The sequence below is a fragment of the Peromyscus leucopus genome, chromosome 3, assembly GCF_004664715.2.
Source record: "Peromyscus leucopus breed LL Stock chromosome 3, UCI_PerLeu_2.1, whole genome shotgun sequence".
Taxonomy (NCBI): domain Eukaryota; kingdom Metazoa; phylum Chordata; class Mammalia; order Rodentia; family Cricetidae; genus Peromyscus; species Peromyscus leucopus.
The window spans coordinates 46,122,201-46,137,306 of NC_051065.1; the positions used below are offsets into that span (position 1 = coordinate 46,122,201).

General features: G+C 40.8%; 1 protein-coding gene across 1 annotated transcript; it reads left to right on the forward strand.

The window, feature by feature from the left end:
* Positions 1-11,121: 11,121 nt before the first annotated feature.
* Positions 11,122-14,590, forward strand: LOC114688084 (anionic trypsin-2-like). The gene is made up of 5 exons (XM_028862690.1): positions 11,122-11,188; positions 12,114-12,273; positions 13,154-13,407; positions 13,807-13,943; positions 14,386-14,590. The coding sequence occupies exons 1-5, from the start codon at positions 11,149-11,151 to the stop codon at positions 14,533-14,535; spliced, it is 741 nt and encodes a 246-aa protein (XP_028718523.1). The 5' UTR covers positions 11,122-11,148; the 3' UTR covers positions 14,536-14,590.
* Positions 14,591-15,106: the final 516 nt, after the last annotated feature.

Below are 15,106 nucleotides of genomic sequence, written 5' to 3' on the forward strand. Positions count from 1 at the left end.
ATGTATATTCTTTCTTGTTAGGATGGAATGTTCTGTAGATATCTATTAGGTCCAATTGGGTCATGACATCAGTTAAATCCTTTATTTCTCTGTTAAGTTTCAATTTGGGAGATCTGTCCAGTGGTGAAAGTGGGGTGTTGAGATCTCCCACTATTAATGTGTGGGGTTTTATATGTGGTTTAAGCTTTAGTAATGTTTCTTTTACATATGTCCGTGCCCTTGTGTTTGGGGCATATATGTTCAGAATTGAAACTTCATCTTGGTCGATCTTTCCTGTGACGAGGATGTAATGTCCTTCTTGATCTCTTTTGATTGATTTTAGTTTGAAGTCTATTTTGTTGGATATCAGGATGGCTACCCCTGCTTGTTTCTTAAGACCATTTGATTGAAAAGTCTTTTCCCAGCCTTTTATTCTTAGGTAGTGTCTGTCTTTGAATTTGAGATGTGTTTCTTGTATGCAGCAGAAAGATGGGTCCTGCTTTCGTATCCATTCTGAAAGTCTATGTCTTTTTATAGGTGAATTAAGTCCGTTGATATTAAGGGATATTAATGACCAGTGATTCTTCATCCCTGTTATTTTTGGTGGTAGTGTGTGTGTACTTCTCTTCTTTGGAGTTTCCTGTTGTGGCTTTATCTATTGCCTGCGTTTTCGAGTGTGTTTCTGACTTCCCTCAGTTGGACTTTTCCTTCTAGTGCTTTCTGTAGGGCTGGGTTTGTGGATAGGTATTGTTTAAATCTGGCTTTGTCTTCGAATGTCTTGTTCCTTCCATCTATGATGATTGAAAGTTTTGCTGGGTATATTAGTCTGGGCTGACATCCATGTTCTCTTAGTGTCTGCATTACATCTGTCCAGGTCCTTCTGGCTTTCAGAGTCTCCATTGAGAAGTCGGGTGTTATTCTGATGGGTTTACCTTTATAGGTCACTTGGCCTTTTTCCTTGGCTGCTCTTTATATTCTTTCTTTATTCTGTACATTTAGTTGTTTAATTATTATGTGTCGAGGGGACTTTTTTTGGGGTCTAGTCTGTTTGGTGTTCTATAGGCTTCTTGTATCTTCATAGGCATTTCCTTCTTTAAGTTGGGAAAGTTTTCTTCTATAATTTTGTTGAATATATTTTCTGTGCCTTTGAGTTGGTATTCTTCACCTTCTTCTATCCCTATAATTCTTAGGTTTGGTCTTTTCATGGTGTCCCAAATTTCTTGGACATTTTGGTTCATGACTTTGTTGGCTTTAGTGTTTCCTTCGACTGATGAAACTATTTCTTCTACTGTGTCTTCAATGCCAGAAATCCTCTCTTCCATCTCTTGCATTCTGTTGGTTATACTTGCATCTGAAGTTCCCGATCTTTTACTCAGTTTTTCTATTTCCAGCATTCCCTCTGTTTGTGTCTTCTTTATTTTTTCAATTTCCCTTTTCAGTTCTTGGACTGTTCCTTTGTTTGTTTTGTTACTTTTTCATGATTTTCTTTCAGTGCTTTATTGTTTTCTTGCAGGACTTTATTGTTTTCTTCCAGAAGTTTATTGTTTTCTTGGAGGGCTTTATTGTTTTCTTGGAGGGCTTTATTGTTTTCTTCTAATTTGTTTGCCCTTTCCTCTAGTTGTTTACAGCGTTCTTCCAATTTTCTTGTCTTTTCCTCTACACATGCCTCTACCTTCTTCATGAAGTTACTCATAAGGCTACTTTCTTCTGCTTCTTCCAATTTTTGGTGTTCAGGTCTAGATGTTGGAGGGGGGCTAGGTTCTGGTGATGCTGTATTGCTCTTCATTTTGTTGTATGTACTTCTGCCTTGACGTCTGCCCATCTCCTTGTGGTTCCTTCTTGGTCTTCTCAGTGTACTTGTTTCAGAAAGAGCTGACAGATTCAGGAAGACTCTCTCTCTTGTCCAAAAGGGAGTTTTCTTGTCCAACTCTCTCTCTGGTCCAGAAGGGAAGTCTGGGGCAGGATGGGAGCTGGGGGCGGGTCTCTAAGTCTCAGGAAGTGGCTGGGGTCTCGGGCAGATGGGCATGGGGGCAGGGCACGGAGATTGCAGGGCTGCCAGCGGGCTTGGAAAAGGGATCCCTCCTGGTGGGGCTAGAAGGGGACTCGCCCGGTGGTCAGAGCCTGTGGCCAAGTTGGGCAGGTCTTCCTGGAGTGGCTGGTGCCCAGGGATGGGGTCCGGGTTGGAGCCGGATACTCACCTCTGGTCCAGAAGGGAAGTCTGGGGCAGGATGGGAGCTGGGCGCCGGTCTCTAAGTCTCAGGAAGTGGCTGGGGTCTCGGGCAGATGGGCGTGGGGGCAGGGCGCGGAGATTGCAGGGGCTGCCGGGGGGGCTTGGAGAAGGGGATCCCTCCCGGTGGGACTAGAAGGGAACCCGCCCGGTGGCCAGAGCCTGTGGCCAAGTTGGGCAGGATTTCCCGGAGTGGCTGGTGCCCAGGGATGGGGTCCGGGTCGGAGCCGGATCATAACTCCCCCTTTTAATGTATATAGTCATTCTATCAGTTCTGTTCCATTATAGAACCCTGATAAATATACTTAGACATCAATAATTATTAATATTTTTTTTCATTCCGTATTGCTTTCTTTATTCATGGAATAAGTAAGTACTATTCCACCTAAAAATTCTCTGGTGTGCCCAGGCTCTGTTTCTTAAAACCTTTTTTTTTTGATTATGTAAACTAGCTTTCTTGTTTTTTCTCCTTTTTTTTAATTAAGAGATTTTCTATTCATTCTACATATCAACCACAGATTCCCCTGTCATCCCTCTTCACATCCCCCAGGTTGCCCCGCAACCTGCCCCTCCCCCCCTTACCACCTCCTCCAAGGCAAGTTTTCCTATGGGGAGTCAGCAGAGGCTCGTAATTTCAGTTGAGGCAGGTCCAAGCCCCTCCTCCATCCATCCAGGCTGACCAAAGTTTCTCACCATAGGCACTAGGTTCCAAAGAGCCAGATCATGCACTAGGGACAGGTCCCAGTCCAACTGCCTGGAGACCCCCTAAACAGTTCAAGCTAAACAACTATCTCGCTTTTCCAGAGGGCCTAATACCCTACCATGGGGGCTCCTCAGCTATTGGTCCACAGTTCATGTTTTTCCACTAGTTTGACTAGTTGTCTCTGTACTTTTTCCAATCATGGTCTGAATATCTCTTGCTCATACAATCCCTCCTCTCACTTGTCCTTTGGACTCCTGGAGCTCCACCTGGGACATGGACATGGATCTCTGTATCTGCTTCCATCAGTCACTGGATGAGCATTCTATGATGATAGCTAGGGTATTCACCAGAGTAGGTCAGCACAGGCACCCTCTTGACCATTGCCAACAATCAATGGTGGAGTCATCTTTGTGGATTCCTGGGGACATCCCTAGCAATCTTCTTCTCCCTATTCCCATGGTGCCTTCATTTATCATGATATCTCTTTCCTTGTGTACCCACTCTGTTCCCTATCCAGCTCTAACCTCCCACTCCTCTAAGCTCTCATTCCATGTCCCGTGCCTTCCATAACCCACTCAACCCCAGTTTGCTCATGTAGATCTCACCCATTTCTCCATCTCTGGGCAATCCCTGTGCCTTTCCTAGGGTCATCCTTACTAGCTAGCTTCCCTGAAGCATTGAGTTGCAGTCTGGTTATCTTTTGCTTAACATCTAGTATCTACTTTTGAGTGAGCACATATCATGTTTGTCTTCTGAGTTGGGGTTATCTCACTCAGTATGATATTTTCTAGTTCCATCCATTTGCCTGCAAACCTCATGTCATTGTTTTTCTTTGCTGAGTAGTACTCCATTTTGTATATGTACCACATTTTCTTTATCCATTCTTCATTTGAGGGGAATCAACATTGTTTCCAGGTTCTGGCTTTTACAAATAATATTGCTGCTAGTAACATAGTTGAACATGTGGGGAAACCTACAGTAAAACCAAGTCAAACTAGTATGCACTCATGAAATTTAGACCAACACCTGTGGAGCCTCCATGGGAGTGGATTAGGTCCTCTGCATAAGCGAGACATTGAATAGTTTGATCTGATTAAGGGGCCCCTTGGAAGTAGTACCAGGATCCATCCCTGGTGCACGAGCTGGCTTTTTGGAGTCCACTACCTATGGTGGGACACCTCTCACAGCCTTTAGTCAAGGAGAATGGCTTGAGCCTGCTTGAGCTGCATGTTCCAGTCTCTGCTGGCTCCCCATGGGAGTCTTACCTTCTTGTAAGAGGGAATTTGGCTTGGCTTGGCAGGTGGAGACTGGAGGTGGGAGAAGGGAAGAGGGGTATCTGTGATTGTAGGTAAAATGAATAAAATTTTTCTTAATAACAAAAAAAGAAGTTGCTACCCAAAAGAAAAAGAAATAATCCAATTCTGGGCTGAAATCAATAAAATAGAAAAAAAAGAAAAATACAAAGGATCAATGAAACAAAGAGTTGATTCTTTGAGAAAATCAATTGATTGACAAACCCTTAGCCAAATTCATTAAAATGTAGATCCTGTAGATACAAATTAACATAATTAGAGGTGAAAAGAAGGAAATACTTCTCCTCAACTGACTAGTGTCTATGGTATTATAAAGTACTCTACATGCTATCAATAAACATGAACCCATCTGCAAAGCCTTGGTTACACAATGGTGATCTGCCTGCATTATGCACAAGGACACAATGCTGGCATAAAGTTGGTAGGAGTAAAGCTCCATTATCCAATTAGATTTAAGGCTGACTTGATGAATGGAAAACATGCCTGGTATTGTGGACAAGAACCTCAGACTAGATAGGCTAGGGACTTAGGAGACATAGGAGAAAATGAATTCCTAGTGTTCTACTAAACGAACATAACAACAAAATAACTCCTAAAAACATTCTCAAAGATCAGTGCCTTGTTCAGTCATCACCAGAGTAGTTTCCTTCAGCAGCAGATGGGAAGAAGTAGAGAGAACCACAGCTGGACCAGATGCAGAAAGTGAGAGAACTTGTAACTCTGTCCTAAATGGGATGTCTCCATCAAATCCCTCCCCTCAGGGTTCAGGAAATGTTGCAAAAGAGGAGGCAGGAATATTGTAAGAGTCAGTGCAGACAGAGGACACCGGAGAACCAAGGCCTTCGGACACAACAGAACTGAAGCACATATGAACTCACAGAGACCTGTATGTGTCTAATTCAGATGGAGTGCCAGAACTGAGAGGGGATGAGGATACAAGCCCCATTCCTAACTCAGAAGCTATCTCCAGGTGACAACTGCTTGCAAAGGAAAAATTAATGTTCCATCAGAAATGTCACTGGATATAAAAACCACACTTAAGGACCAGCCCCTTGCACAGCAGTAGATAACCAACAAAAAATGAACTCCACATTTTTGGAGATTTTTTTTTTGGTCTCATAATGCTTTAGCTGGGCATTTTACAAGTATTTTGCTTATATGGTTTCTAATTTTGTGTTTTCATGTGATTTTATGTGTGCAAGTATGTGTGAGTTTCTCTGTGTCTGGATGTGTGTTTTGTGGTTTTTTTATTCTCTTTCTTTTCCTTTTTCTGGTTCCGTTTCCCATATTTTTATTTGTTTGTTTTATCATATTCTGGATTGTTTGTTTTCTTTTTTGAGGGTGTATTTCTTTGTGTATTGGTTTCTTTGTTTTTGATGCAATGTTTCTCTGTGTACCCATGGCTGTCCTGGTACTCACTCTCTAGACCAGGCTGGCCTGGAACTTAGCGATCTGTGGCCCAGCCTCCCAAGTGCCACTTTAAACTCTTGTGCCACCACTGTCCAGAAGAGTATTTGTCTTATTTTCTAATGAGAGAGAATGAAAGTCTGCGTTGGGTTTCTAGTATGTGGGGAGGGTCTGGGATGAGTGCAGTAAGGGGAAATTGTGATTGGAAGATATGTATGAAAAAAAATCTACTTTTAGTAAAAACTTAAATTTAAAAAGGTTAAAGAAAATTAGATGAAATAATAATAAGAATAATGATTTTTAAAAAATCACTGAGATTTTTAGTCAAAAAAGAAAGAAACAAACAACCTGTCAACCAATTAGGAAAAGAACCAAGAAAATTAGAGGAATCAGCACATAGAACCCAATAACAACTAACTGTAAATGCTCTTAACTCTCCAATGAAAAGATTCAGGGTGATATATTGAATTTAAGAAACTGATGAATAATTATCATGGAGTTTAATTGAATGATAGAGAATAATACTATGCTATTTTAGAAAAAAATGGATGGTAATTTAGGTTTTCATGTGAAGTGAAAGACACAGGACTCAAAAATACAAATATTGTATTATTCACTTATAAGATGAACATGTCCATGAAAGTAGAATTGAGACAATTGGGAAGACAAAGGGTCAAGGGATGAAGGTGAGAAGGTCAAAGACTGTAAAGGACAGGATCAATATCAGAAGTGGACAATGATATGCATGCTTGAAAATGTTACATTAAACTCCACAATACTGCACACTAAATTTTAGTTTTAAAGAAGGAAACAAAATTTGTTAAGGTGATAAAAATGAGAGGTAAGAAGTACTCAACCTTCACTGGTGTCTCTCTGGGCTAAAACCAAAGTATCCTCATGGGCTAACCCTAATTGAATGGAGGTTCAGGAGGCACCACATACTTAGTTGTTTTACCTCCTTTTCAGATGTCCTGGACATTGGTCATGGGTGATTTTTTCCTCATTACTCTCCAGGATTAATAATTTCTCAACATTGTCTCAAACATCTGGAAATCTTTCCTTCAGCTTCTCTACTCCATTAGTAATGCTTTTGACTGAATTTTGTTTGATTTATTCAGTTTTGTAGTACCAAGATGGATTCTCTTTCATAATATGTAACCTATGGCTGAATTTCTTGGTTTGGTTTAGCATTGTATTTAATTCATCCAATTCTTTATTTTAATCCCCCTTATAACAATGACCATTTTAATCTAAAATGTCAATGAAATATATATTTATCATAATATTTCTCATCATATATTATCACCACAACTCTACACAACTAAACTCACTTTCTTTCTTGCTCTCTAAAAACATAAAACAAGACAAATGAAAATCAACAGGCATACTAAAAGAGAATGCCAATAAGAAAAAAAGAAACAGTTAAACAAAAAGTAAATAAAAAACCATGGAGACCATTTTATACTGTTCAACTAACATGGGTATATGGCCTTCCCTAATGTGTGTTTGATATAGCCAGTGACACTCCATTGGAGAAAACTGATTTTTTATTTCAAAGGTATCAATTGCAAAAGGTTTCTTGCCTAGAGTTGGCACCCTGTTTCCCATTCCTCATCTCAATCTGAGGACTCTGTCAATCTTGAACTGGTAGAGTCCTTGGGTATGCTATCATAGGCACTCTGAGTTCCTATGTGCATTACTCCTGTTGCATCTAGAATTTACAGTTACCTTGGTATCATTCATTACCTCTGATTCTTCAAATCTGTTTCCATGAGTCTTCATGAAAGGTTTGATGAAGATATCCCATTTAGAACTGAGATCTCAAAAAGTTTCTCACACTCAGCAAACTGTCCAGTTGCTGGTATCTGTGCCCATTACTGTTTACCACAAGAAGAAGATTCTCTGATGAAAGTTTATAGGTATAACTCCATGGCTATAGTGATATTTCATTGCTATGTTCTTATAGTGAATTATAACAATAGGTTCTCCTCTTTGCCTATAAAATACCGAGTCTCCGGTTCATGGACAATTTAGTAATGCCAGGTATGGGTTCCACCTCATGGAGTGGACTAGTCAGGGTCACTAATAGAACAGAACTGATAGAATGAATGAAGACATAGTAAAAGGGGATTTTGAGTGGCTTAAAGGCTGTGTCCCAGGTAGTTAAACAATGGCTGTCTCAAGAAAGATATACCAAGATTCTTGAGTTGTTCAGTTTATGAGGCTTGCTGTCACAGCATTCCAAATGTGGTGTTGATCCTAGAGAATTCTGAGGCAGCTTATGATGTTCAGTCTCAGATGGATTTCCATGAAGTAGGTTCCAATACCAGTGAATCAGTGTCTCAGGATAGTTAAGGATATATAAACTTGCCATTGAGTGAGAGGGTAAGAAGACAAAAAGCAAAAGTCTACTTCTACCATATGCTATTAAATGGGATGCCACTCCAAGATGTGACCCAGATCTGCTCTTGGTTTTATAAACTATCCAATCAAGAAATCACTCAGTGGCATACCCAACCATAGAAGAGTTTAAATTTCTCCATCTGACATAGGAACCCAAATGGTTTGGGTTCCTATACTTCAAAACCAGAGAGTGCTCATTTTCCTTCAGATTAGAATAAAACCTCTGAATAAATAAATTCTCCAAATGAAACTATCTAGGGCAAGAATATTGCATGTCATGCACACATTCAAAATAAGTAGCAGCAAATGGAATAGGAAAAGATCGACCTAAATTAATTGGTTACCTATTTCCGTTCTTGACTTCAGAGAAGTTGACTGAGATGTCAGCTTCTGAGAAGAAAAGAAAAAGATTTCTTCGCTATACAGAGACCAATATTGGATGCCATAATCAAACAGCACATTTTATTGATAACGTGAAAGCATGACATGAAAGAAACAGTAGTCTAGGGGAAAACAATGGGAGATAATAGTTGAGATTAAAAAGGAACTTATTCTCACATTACAAAGTGGGAGGACATAGTAGTAAAAGATACAAGAAAGAAGGAAGGTATGACTAAGAGGGGACTGATAAAATTTGAGACTGGTTTAAACATGAAAGCAATCATGTAGAGTATATAAATTTCCACCTTTCCTTCTACAGACAGCACAGAGAATCTCCACTGCATAGTAACGTGCCAGGAGCCAACCGGACTTCACACACCAAATACTGAAACACCTCTCTCGGACAGTCCCCTTTACACAGTGTCACTAGAAACCATGGACTAATATGGAAAATGAAAATTCTGTGTTCATGTTTTCCAGAAAGACAAATGGCAGAAGGAAAATGAGGCTGTAGTTTACCCCATCCCATTGGGACCAACGCCTTGATTGTCAGCAGACTATTTAGTGCCACCTGCAGCCAGTCTCACATGCTCTAACAATTTCCCCGTCTTGCTATGGCCTTGAGACAGCATGTCAGTTTCAGATAATTTCTCAGGCGAAAAAGAGTCCATCCAAATCATTTCATTCTGAACACCTCCTAGTAGAACTAACATGTTTGTAAAAAGTGGAAGTGTGCATAGTCTGAAAAACCCAACAGACGTGGCAATATGACAGTCCTTCCACTCAGGAATGGCCCAGGAGAATTAAATGAGAAAGAGGATACAGAGATGACAACACTGAGTGTCTGTTCAGGGATGTGATTCTCATCCAGCCCTGTCAGTAACAGGACAACAGCCAATGCTATGAAGCTCATTTGGCATTTCCTGCATTTTCTTCTCATTTCCATCTCCTCCACCTTCCAGTGACAGTTATCTACCCCTCAAATCCAATTGCCACTATTTTAGCTAAACTTCCCTTCCATTACCGTGTAACTCTAGAACCATCACTAGTTTCCAGAGAACTCAAACTGATCTCACCTCCAACATGTATTTCCTATATACCTTTGGTCAGTGAAGAGAAACACATCAGATAGGAAGGATCCTCTCTTTGTTACTTATAAATAGACACAAGCTGACACACCATCAGGTATTGCCCTTCTAGGGTTGGTTTATACTGTAGTAAAATGTAAACTGAGTCTTAGAGATGATTTAAGTTGAAAAAAAGCTGGATTCAACACAGGAACTGACTGATCACAGCATGACACTCTTGTTACATATGCAATAGAAATATCCATAATTCCCATTCTACCTATACATCATTCTTGTTCAGAAATCATGTTGAAAATTGCCCAAAGACATTCTATTCTGCAAAATCAGTATAGACTTCAGGAACAGGCAATTTGTCCTAGAAAACAGGGTATTTTCTTTTAATATAATTATCCAGGGCAACATTGATAATCCTTGAAATGATCAGGGAACATACCCATGGTATTGTTTGTATACTCTCAATGTTCCTGGGTTCCCCTTAATAAGACATGAGCATAAGAGGCAAATATCTTCAAACTGTTGCAGAATTTGACCATCCTATTCATGTAGTTCTCTTTTCCCCTACCAAGTAAGCCATTTCCTACCTAACCCTCATCATTCTCATCCAACATGTCTAAAAATCCATGAACCTGGTCAGAAAGAATATACTCTAAAACCCATCTTATTAGTAACTCTGTATCTCCTTTCTGTACATCATTGATGTTCCTATGCTGGTCCACAGAGTTCTATTATTTCTTCTTAGTATTAAGGTGATTAACCAATACCAGAGCAAATGAATTTAGGAAGCACTGATAACCTTTTGGGATCAGGGCTGTTCAAAGAGTCCCATTATCTACCAGAGTCAGAACTTCTTCAAAGTTACTAAAAGCAACCTTACATTCATCAAGGTATTTCTTTATTTTTGATATTTATTGATTGATTTATTTAAACACTCTGCTACTGTTTCTCCTCCTCCTTCTTTTTCCAGTACTCCCATTCCATTTCCCCTCTATCTACCTTCCATACTCTCCTCAGTTTATATTCAGAGGAGCAATAAAACATAGTATATTAGGTTGAATGGTAAATGAGGTAGCCCAGTGTGAAGATAGGGGTCCCAAAAATTAACAAGATTCAGAGACAACTTCTGCTCCCACTGTAAGGAGGCCCACAAGAAGACAAAGCCACACAACTAGACCATATATGTAGAAGGCTTAGGTCAGCCCCATTCATGCTCACTGATTTTCTGTTCAGTTTCTATAAACTCCTATGAGCTCAGGCTTGTTGATTCTGTGGGTTTCCTTGTGATTTTTAGTCATGGATTTCTAAGCATCCCATAGAGTCTTTCTTCTTCAACAGTCATGAATTTAATAGAGTCAAGCAGAGATGTGTAGACAAAGTCATGACTACTATTATTTCCCCCATTCTAGCATCCTTTCAAGAATCAGCTGTTTCCCTCACCTTTTCCTGAGAATAAATTTTTTTCTTGACACCTGAAGGTCTATGACTGCCAAGAAACCAAAAAGAGTTGACATAAGTATCCAAGAAGGGGAAAATACTGTGTGTTTGCTCAGTAAGAATCAATGACATCACACCCCAACTCCACAATGGTATTTTCCATCCTCAGTTCTATAAAAGCCTGCTCCCATTCAGACCTCACTACCTTCTGCCACCATGAATGCATTCCTGGTCCTGGCCCTTGTGGGAGCTGCTGGTGAGTTTCAAGCTATGTCCAACCTTCCCCAGCATCTTATTTTCAATCTTTGTTATTTCCCAGGCTTTAGTTTACTCTTGTCTCCCTCAATACACTCTCCACAACATCCTTTGTTGAATTCAGGGCCTTGGTTTAGGAGGCAGAAAGGGAGGCAAAACTGAGAATGCATAAATAGAACCATGTGACACACTCCTTAGCAGCAACTGCACTGGAAATCCAACAACATAGTTCTTGGTGAATTTCAGAGGGAAGCAAGGCAACTGACATGTAATCAGACCCTTTGCAGTTTGTTCTCAGGTCATTTCTTCTGTCCTTTTCCTGGAACTCTGAGTATTACTGAGCTCAATAGTATCTACTTTCCTGCCCTGCAGTCCTTTCCCCTAGCAGATATTGAATCTGAGTACTGACTACTGAGAACAGTGATTTCCCTGCTTTCTCTTAGTCATTCTGCTCAGATAGTAATACTAAAACAGTGGGAAGGTGATATGGTGCTAAATAATCCATCCTCCAACAGCCTGATGAATTGGCTTCTTTTGTTTCCTCTCCAGTTGCTTTCCCTTCTGAGACTCTAAATGCCAACATACAGGTGGCACACCCAGACAATAGATGGAAAAGTAAAACAGGCTGTGGACAAAACTGACTTGTAATGGGATCCCACTGTTTGTGTTCTTAGGTAGTTCTTGTTAGTCCAGCCCTGATGCTCAGAGGAGATCTGAGGCTTTTGGGAACTCTCTGTCTTTCCTACAGATGCCACTAGTGGGAAGTGCTAAAATTTATGTTACCTATAAGACACAGTGATCTGAGTTTTCCTACACTCATTGTGCTCAGTAAAAATTCTGAGGGTTTATGTTGCCATAAAGCCAATGGATTCACCCTCTAGCATCCTGATAAATTGGTTTATTCTCATTTCTTATCTCCATTCAAGTTGCTTTTCCTGTTGACGATGATGACAAGATCGTTGGAGGATACACTTGCAGGGAGAATTCTGTGCCCTACCAGGTGTCTCTGAACTCTGGGTACCACTTTTGTGGAGGTTCCCTCATCAATGACCAATGGGTGGTGTCTGCTGCTCACTGCTACAAGAGGTAAGCAATGGGGCCCTGGATGCAGAGCTCATGGCCTGGGGCATGATTAGAACATAGCATTGGGCAAGTGGGGAAGTTGTAAGGTGACTAGGGAAAGCCTTGAAGAAAACAACTGCTGGCAGGAGCTAAGTATCATGAGCAAGAGTGAAATTTGATCCAGAATAGAAATCCTCTCTCTTCCCCAAACAAACCCAAAATATAGCAAGGATTATGGGCCGTTAAACCCTAATGAATTGATCTTGCTATCATAGACACCAGTGAGAAAGTCAATCAAGAACTTTGTATAAGGACGCCTAGCTAAAAATTATGATAACCTCTAAGTTTTCAGAAATAAAGTTAAATATTGATTAAATCAATGCAGTCTCTACTGTGTGTTCTTAGTCCTGAGTATGTATTACAAAGATGAATAGGTTTCCTAAAACACTGAACCCAGGGCTAGATTCTGGCTCAGTATTTCTGGATTTGGAAGCCAGAATGTAAACTTCTCTCAGGGTCTTATGTCACACTGGTGTGGGTCCTGGCACAACTCTTCGGTCTCCACTGGATTAGGTTCTACATAGTAATAGTTTTTAACAAAGCAAGTAGTGTTTGTCATAGTTCCTACTGTAGTAAACAAAGACTTGGGGGGTGAAGTGTACATCAAATGTCAACTTGTGTCCACATCCATGGGTGTATCAGAGTCGGTAGTATTACAGGTTAAAAACGAGCCCAACTGCACTCCTTTATTTTAGTCCCTATATACCAACAACATCTGTAGATTAAAGAACTAGGGTGCCTAACCAGACTCCTCTGAGCTACCCCTGAACATGAAGTTTTGGAACCTGTGGTGTGTTTTGGATAATGTGTTGAAACTCTCAACCATGTCTTTTCTTTCCAACAGCCGCATCCAAGTGAGACTGGGAGAGCACAACATCAATGTCCTTGAGGGCAATGAACAGTTTGTCACTGCTGCCAAAAGCATCAGGCATCCCAAGTTCAATTCGAAGACCCTGGACAATGATATCATGCTGATCAAGCTAGCTTCCCCTGTGACCCTCAGTGCCAGAGTGGCCACTGTAGCTCTGCCCACCTCCTGTGCACCTGCTGGCACTCAGTGCCTCATCTCTGGCTGGGGCAATACCCTTAGCTTTGGTGGTAAGTATGACATTTACCTACTCCATCCTTTCCTCCCCATGTTTCCAAAACCAGACATGTCTCTGGATTTGAACTTATTTGCTTTTACTTTCCAAATATGTTTGAACTACTAACTATAGTTTTTCTAACTATAAGAAATATATAGTTGGAAACAAAGGACTAAAAAGTACCAAGAAGTTCACTTCCTGTAACCTAAAGAGAACAAATATACACTGTGTTATTATACTGAAAACAGGATCAACAATGGTCATTTTATAGCTTGAGAAAGCTTTAATTTTTTTTGGAATTTATACTCTTAATGATTTCTCTGGCAGTTAGCCATGGTGTTAAGGGATAAATTATTGATTCTCTGGGTGCTCTAATACATATTTCTTCTTTGACCACTACCTTTTCTCAAAGTGAATAATCCAGACCTGCTCCAGTGCCTGGATGCCCCACTGCTGACTCAGGCTGCCTGTGAAGCCTCCTACCCTGGGAAAATCACCAACAACATGGTCTGTGCTGGCTTCCTTGAGGGAGGCAAGGATTCCTGCCAGGTGAGTGGCTTCCTTTCCATATGAAACACCTCTTCTCCAGGGAGGGGGATTTGACTATTCAGTATTGTGAGATTAGAGATTCATCCAGGGAGATGGGGGAAGTGAGCTCTACCCTGGATGTCCTTTCATCTCATTAGTAAGATTAGAGGATGTGTTTCAATGAAAAACATATGGAGTCAGAAGGTGACAGGAATGGGTTTTAATGTAAGAGCAGATGTGATCATTCTTCATTCTGCTTCTTCTTTTTTTTTTTTTGGTTTTTCAAGACAGGGTTTCTCTGTGTAGCTTTGCGCCTTTCCTGGAACTCACTTGGTAGCCCAGGCTGGCCTCGAATTCACAGAGATCCGCCTGGCTCTGCCTCCCGAGTGCTGGGATTAAAGGCGTGTGCCACCACCGCCCGGCTTCATTCTGCTTCTTTAAACACTGCATTTCTCCATTGCAGGGTGACTCTGGTGGCCCTGTGGTCTGCAATGGACAACTTCAGGGCATTGTCTCCTGGGGCTATGGCTGTGCCCAGGAGAACCTCCCTGGTGTGTACACCAAGGTCTGCAACTATGTGGACTGGATTCAGGACACAATTGCTGCCAACTAGAGATCCCCAATCCCTCCTCAGTCCCTGTGTCAATAAAGTGCATTTTTCATCACTACCTGTTCCTCTGTCTTACCTCTCTATTCCCTTAGCTCTGGGAGGCAAGCTCTTATCTGAGGGCTTTGGGATCAGGCAGACATTCTCCACTAAAGTCATTCTGGACTCAAAGTGGGTCAAGAAACAGTCATCAGCAACATCTGAAACACAACAATAATTTCAGTCGAGCCATAATACCGAGTTTATTTTATTTTACTTTTTCAAGAAAAGTCATGTCTAAATAGTGGAGGTAAAGATTTTTCTTCCTTAGTATATTGGGGGACTCGAAGTTGTAAAGTATACATATGTTCTATGGTAGACAAGACTACTGATTTCTTTAACTGTGGCAGAAACTCTTTGTTTCCAATGTAAATCTTAGCAATGATTAAACCACCTTGGTTTCTGAGTTCCCTCCCTATATTCATTTTGGGAGCTTTCATGTAAAGTGTTGCTCTGTAATCCTGGCAGGACTTGAACTTGTCATTTTCTTGCTTCAGGTTGCTTAATGCTTGGACTGTAGGTTGCACCAACAGAGCTG

Excerpts from the sequence above, each read along its gene's own strand:
- LOC114688084 (XM_028862690.1), top strand. The coding sequence starts at position 11,149 with ATGAATGCATTCCTGGTCCTGGCCCTTGTGGGAGCTGCTG. Across the intron at positions 11,189-12,113 it reads GGCCCTTGTGGGAGCTGCTG|TTGCTTTTCCTGTTGACGAT; the intron begins GTGAGTTTCAAG and ends TCTCCATTCAAG. Across the intron at positions 12,274-13,153 it reads GCTGCTCACTGCTACAAGAG|CCGCATCCAAGTGAGACTGG; the intron begins GTAAGCAATGGG and ends TCTTTCCAACAG.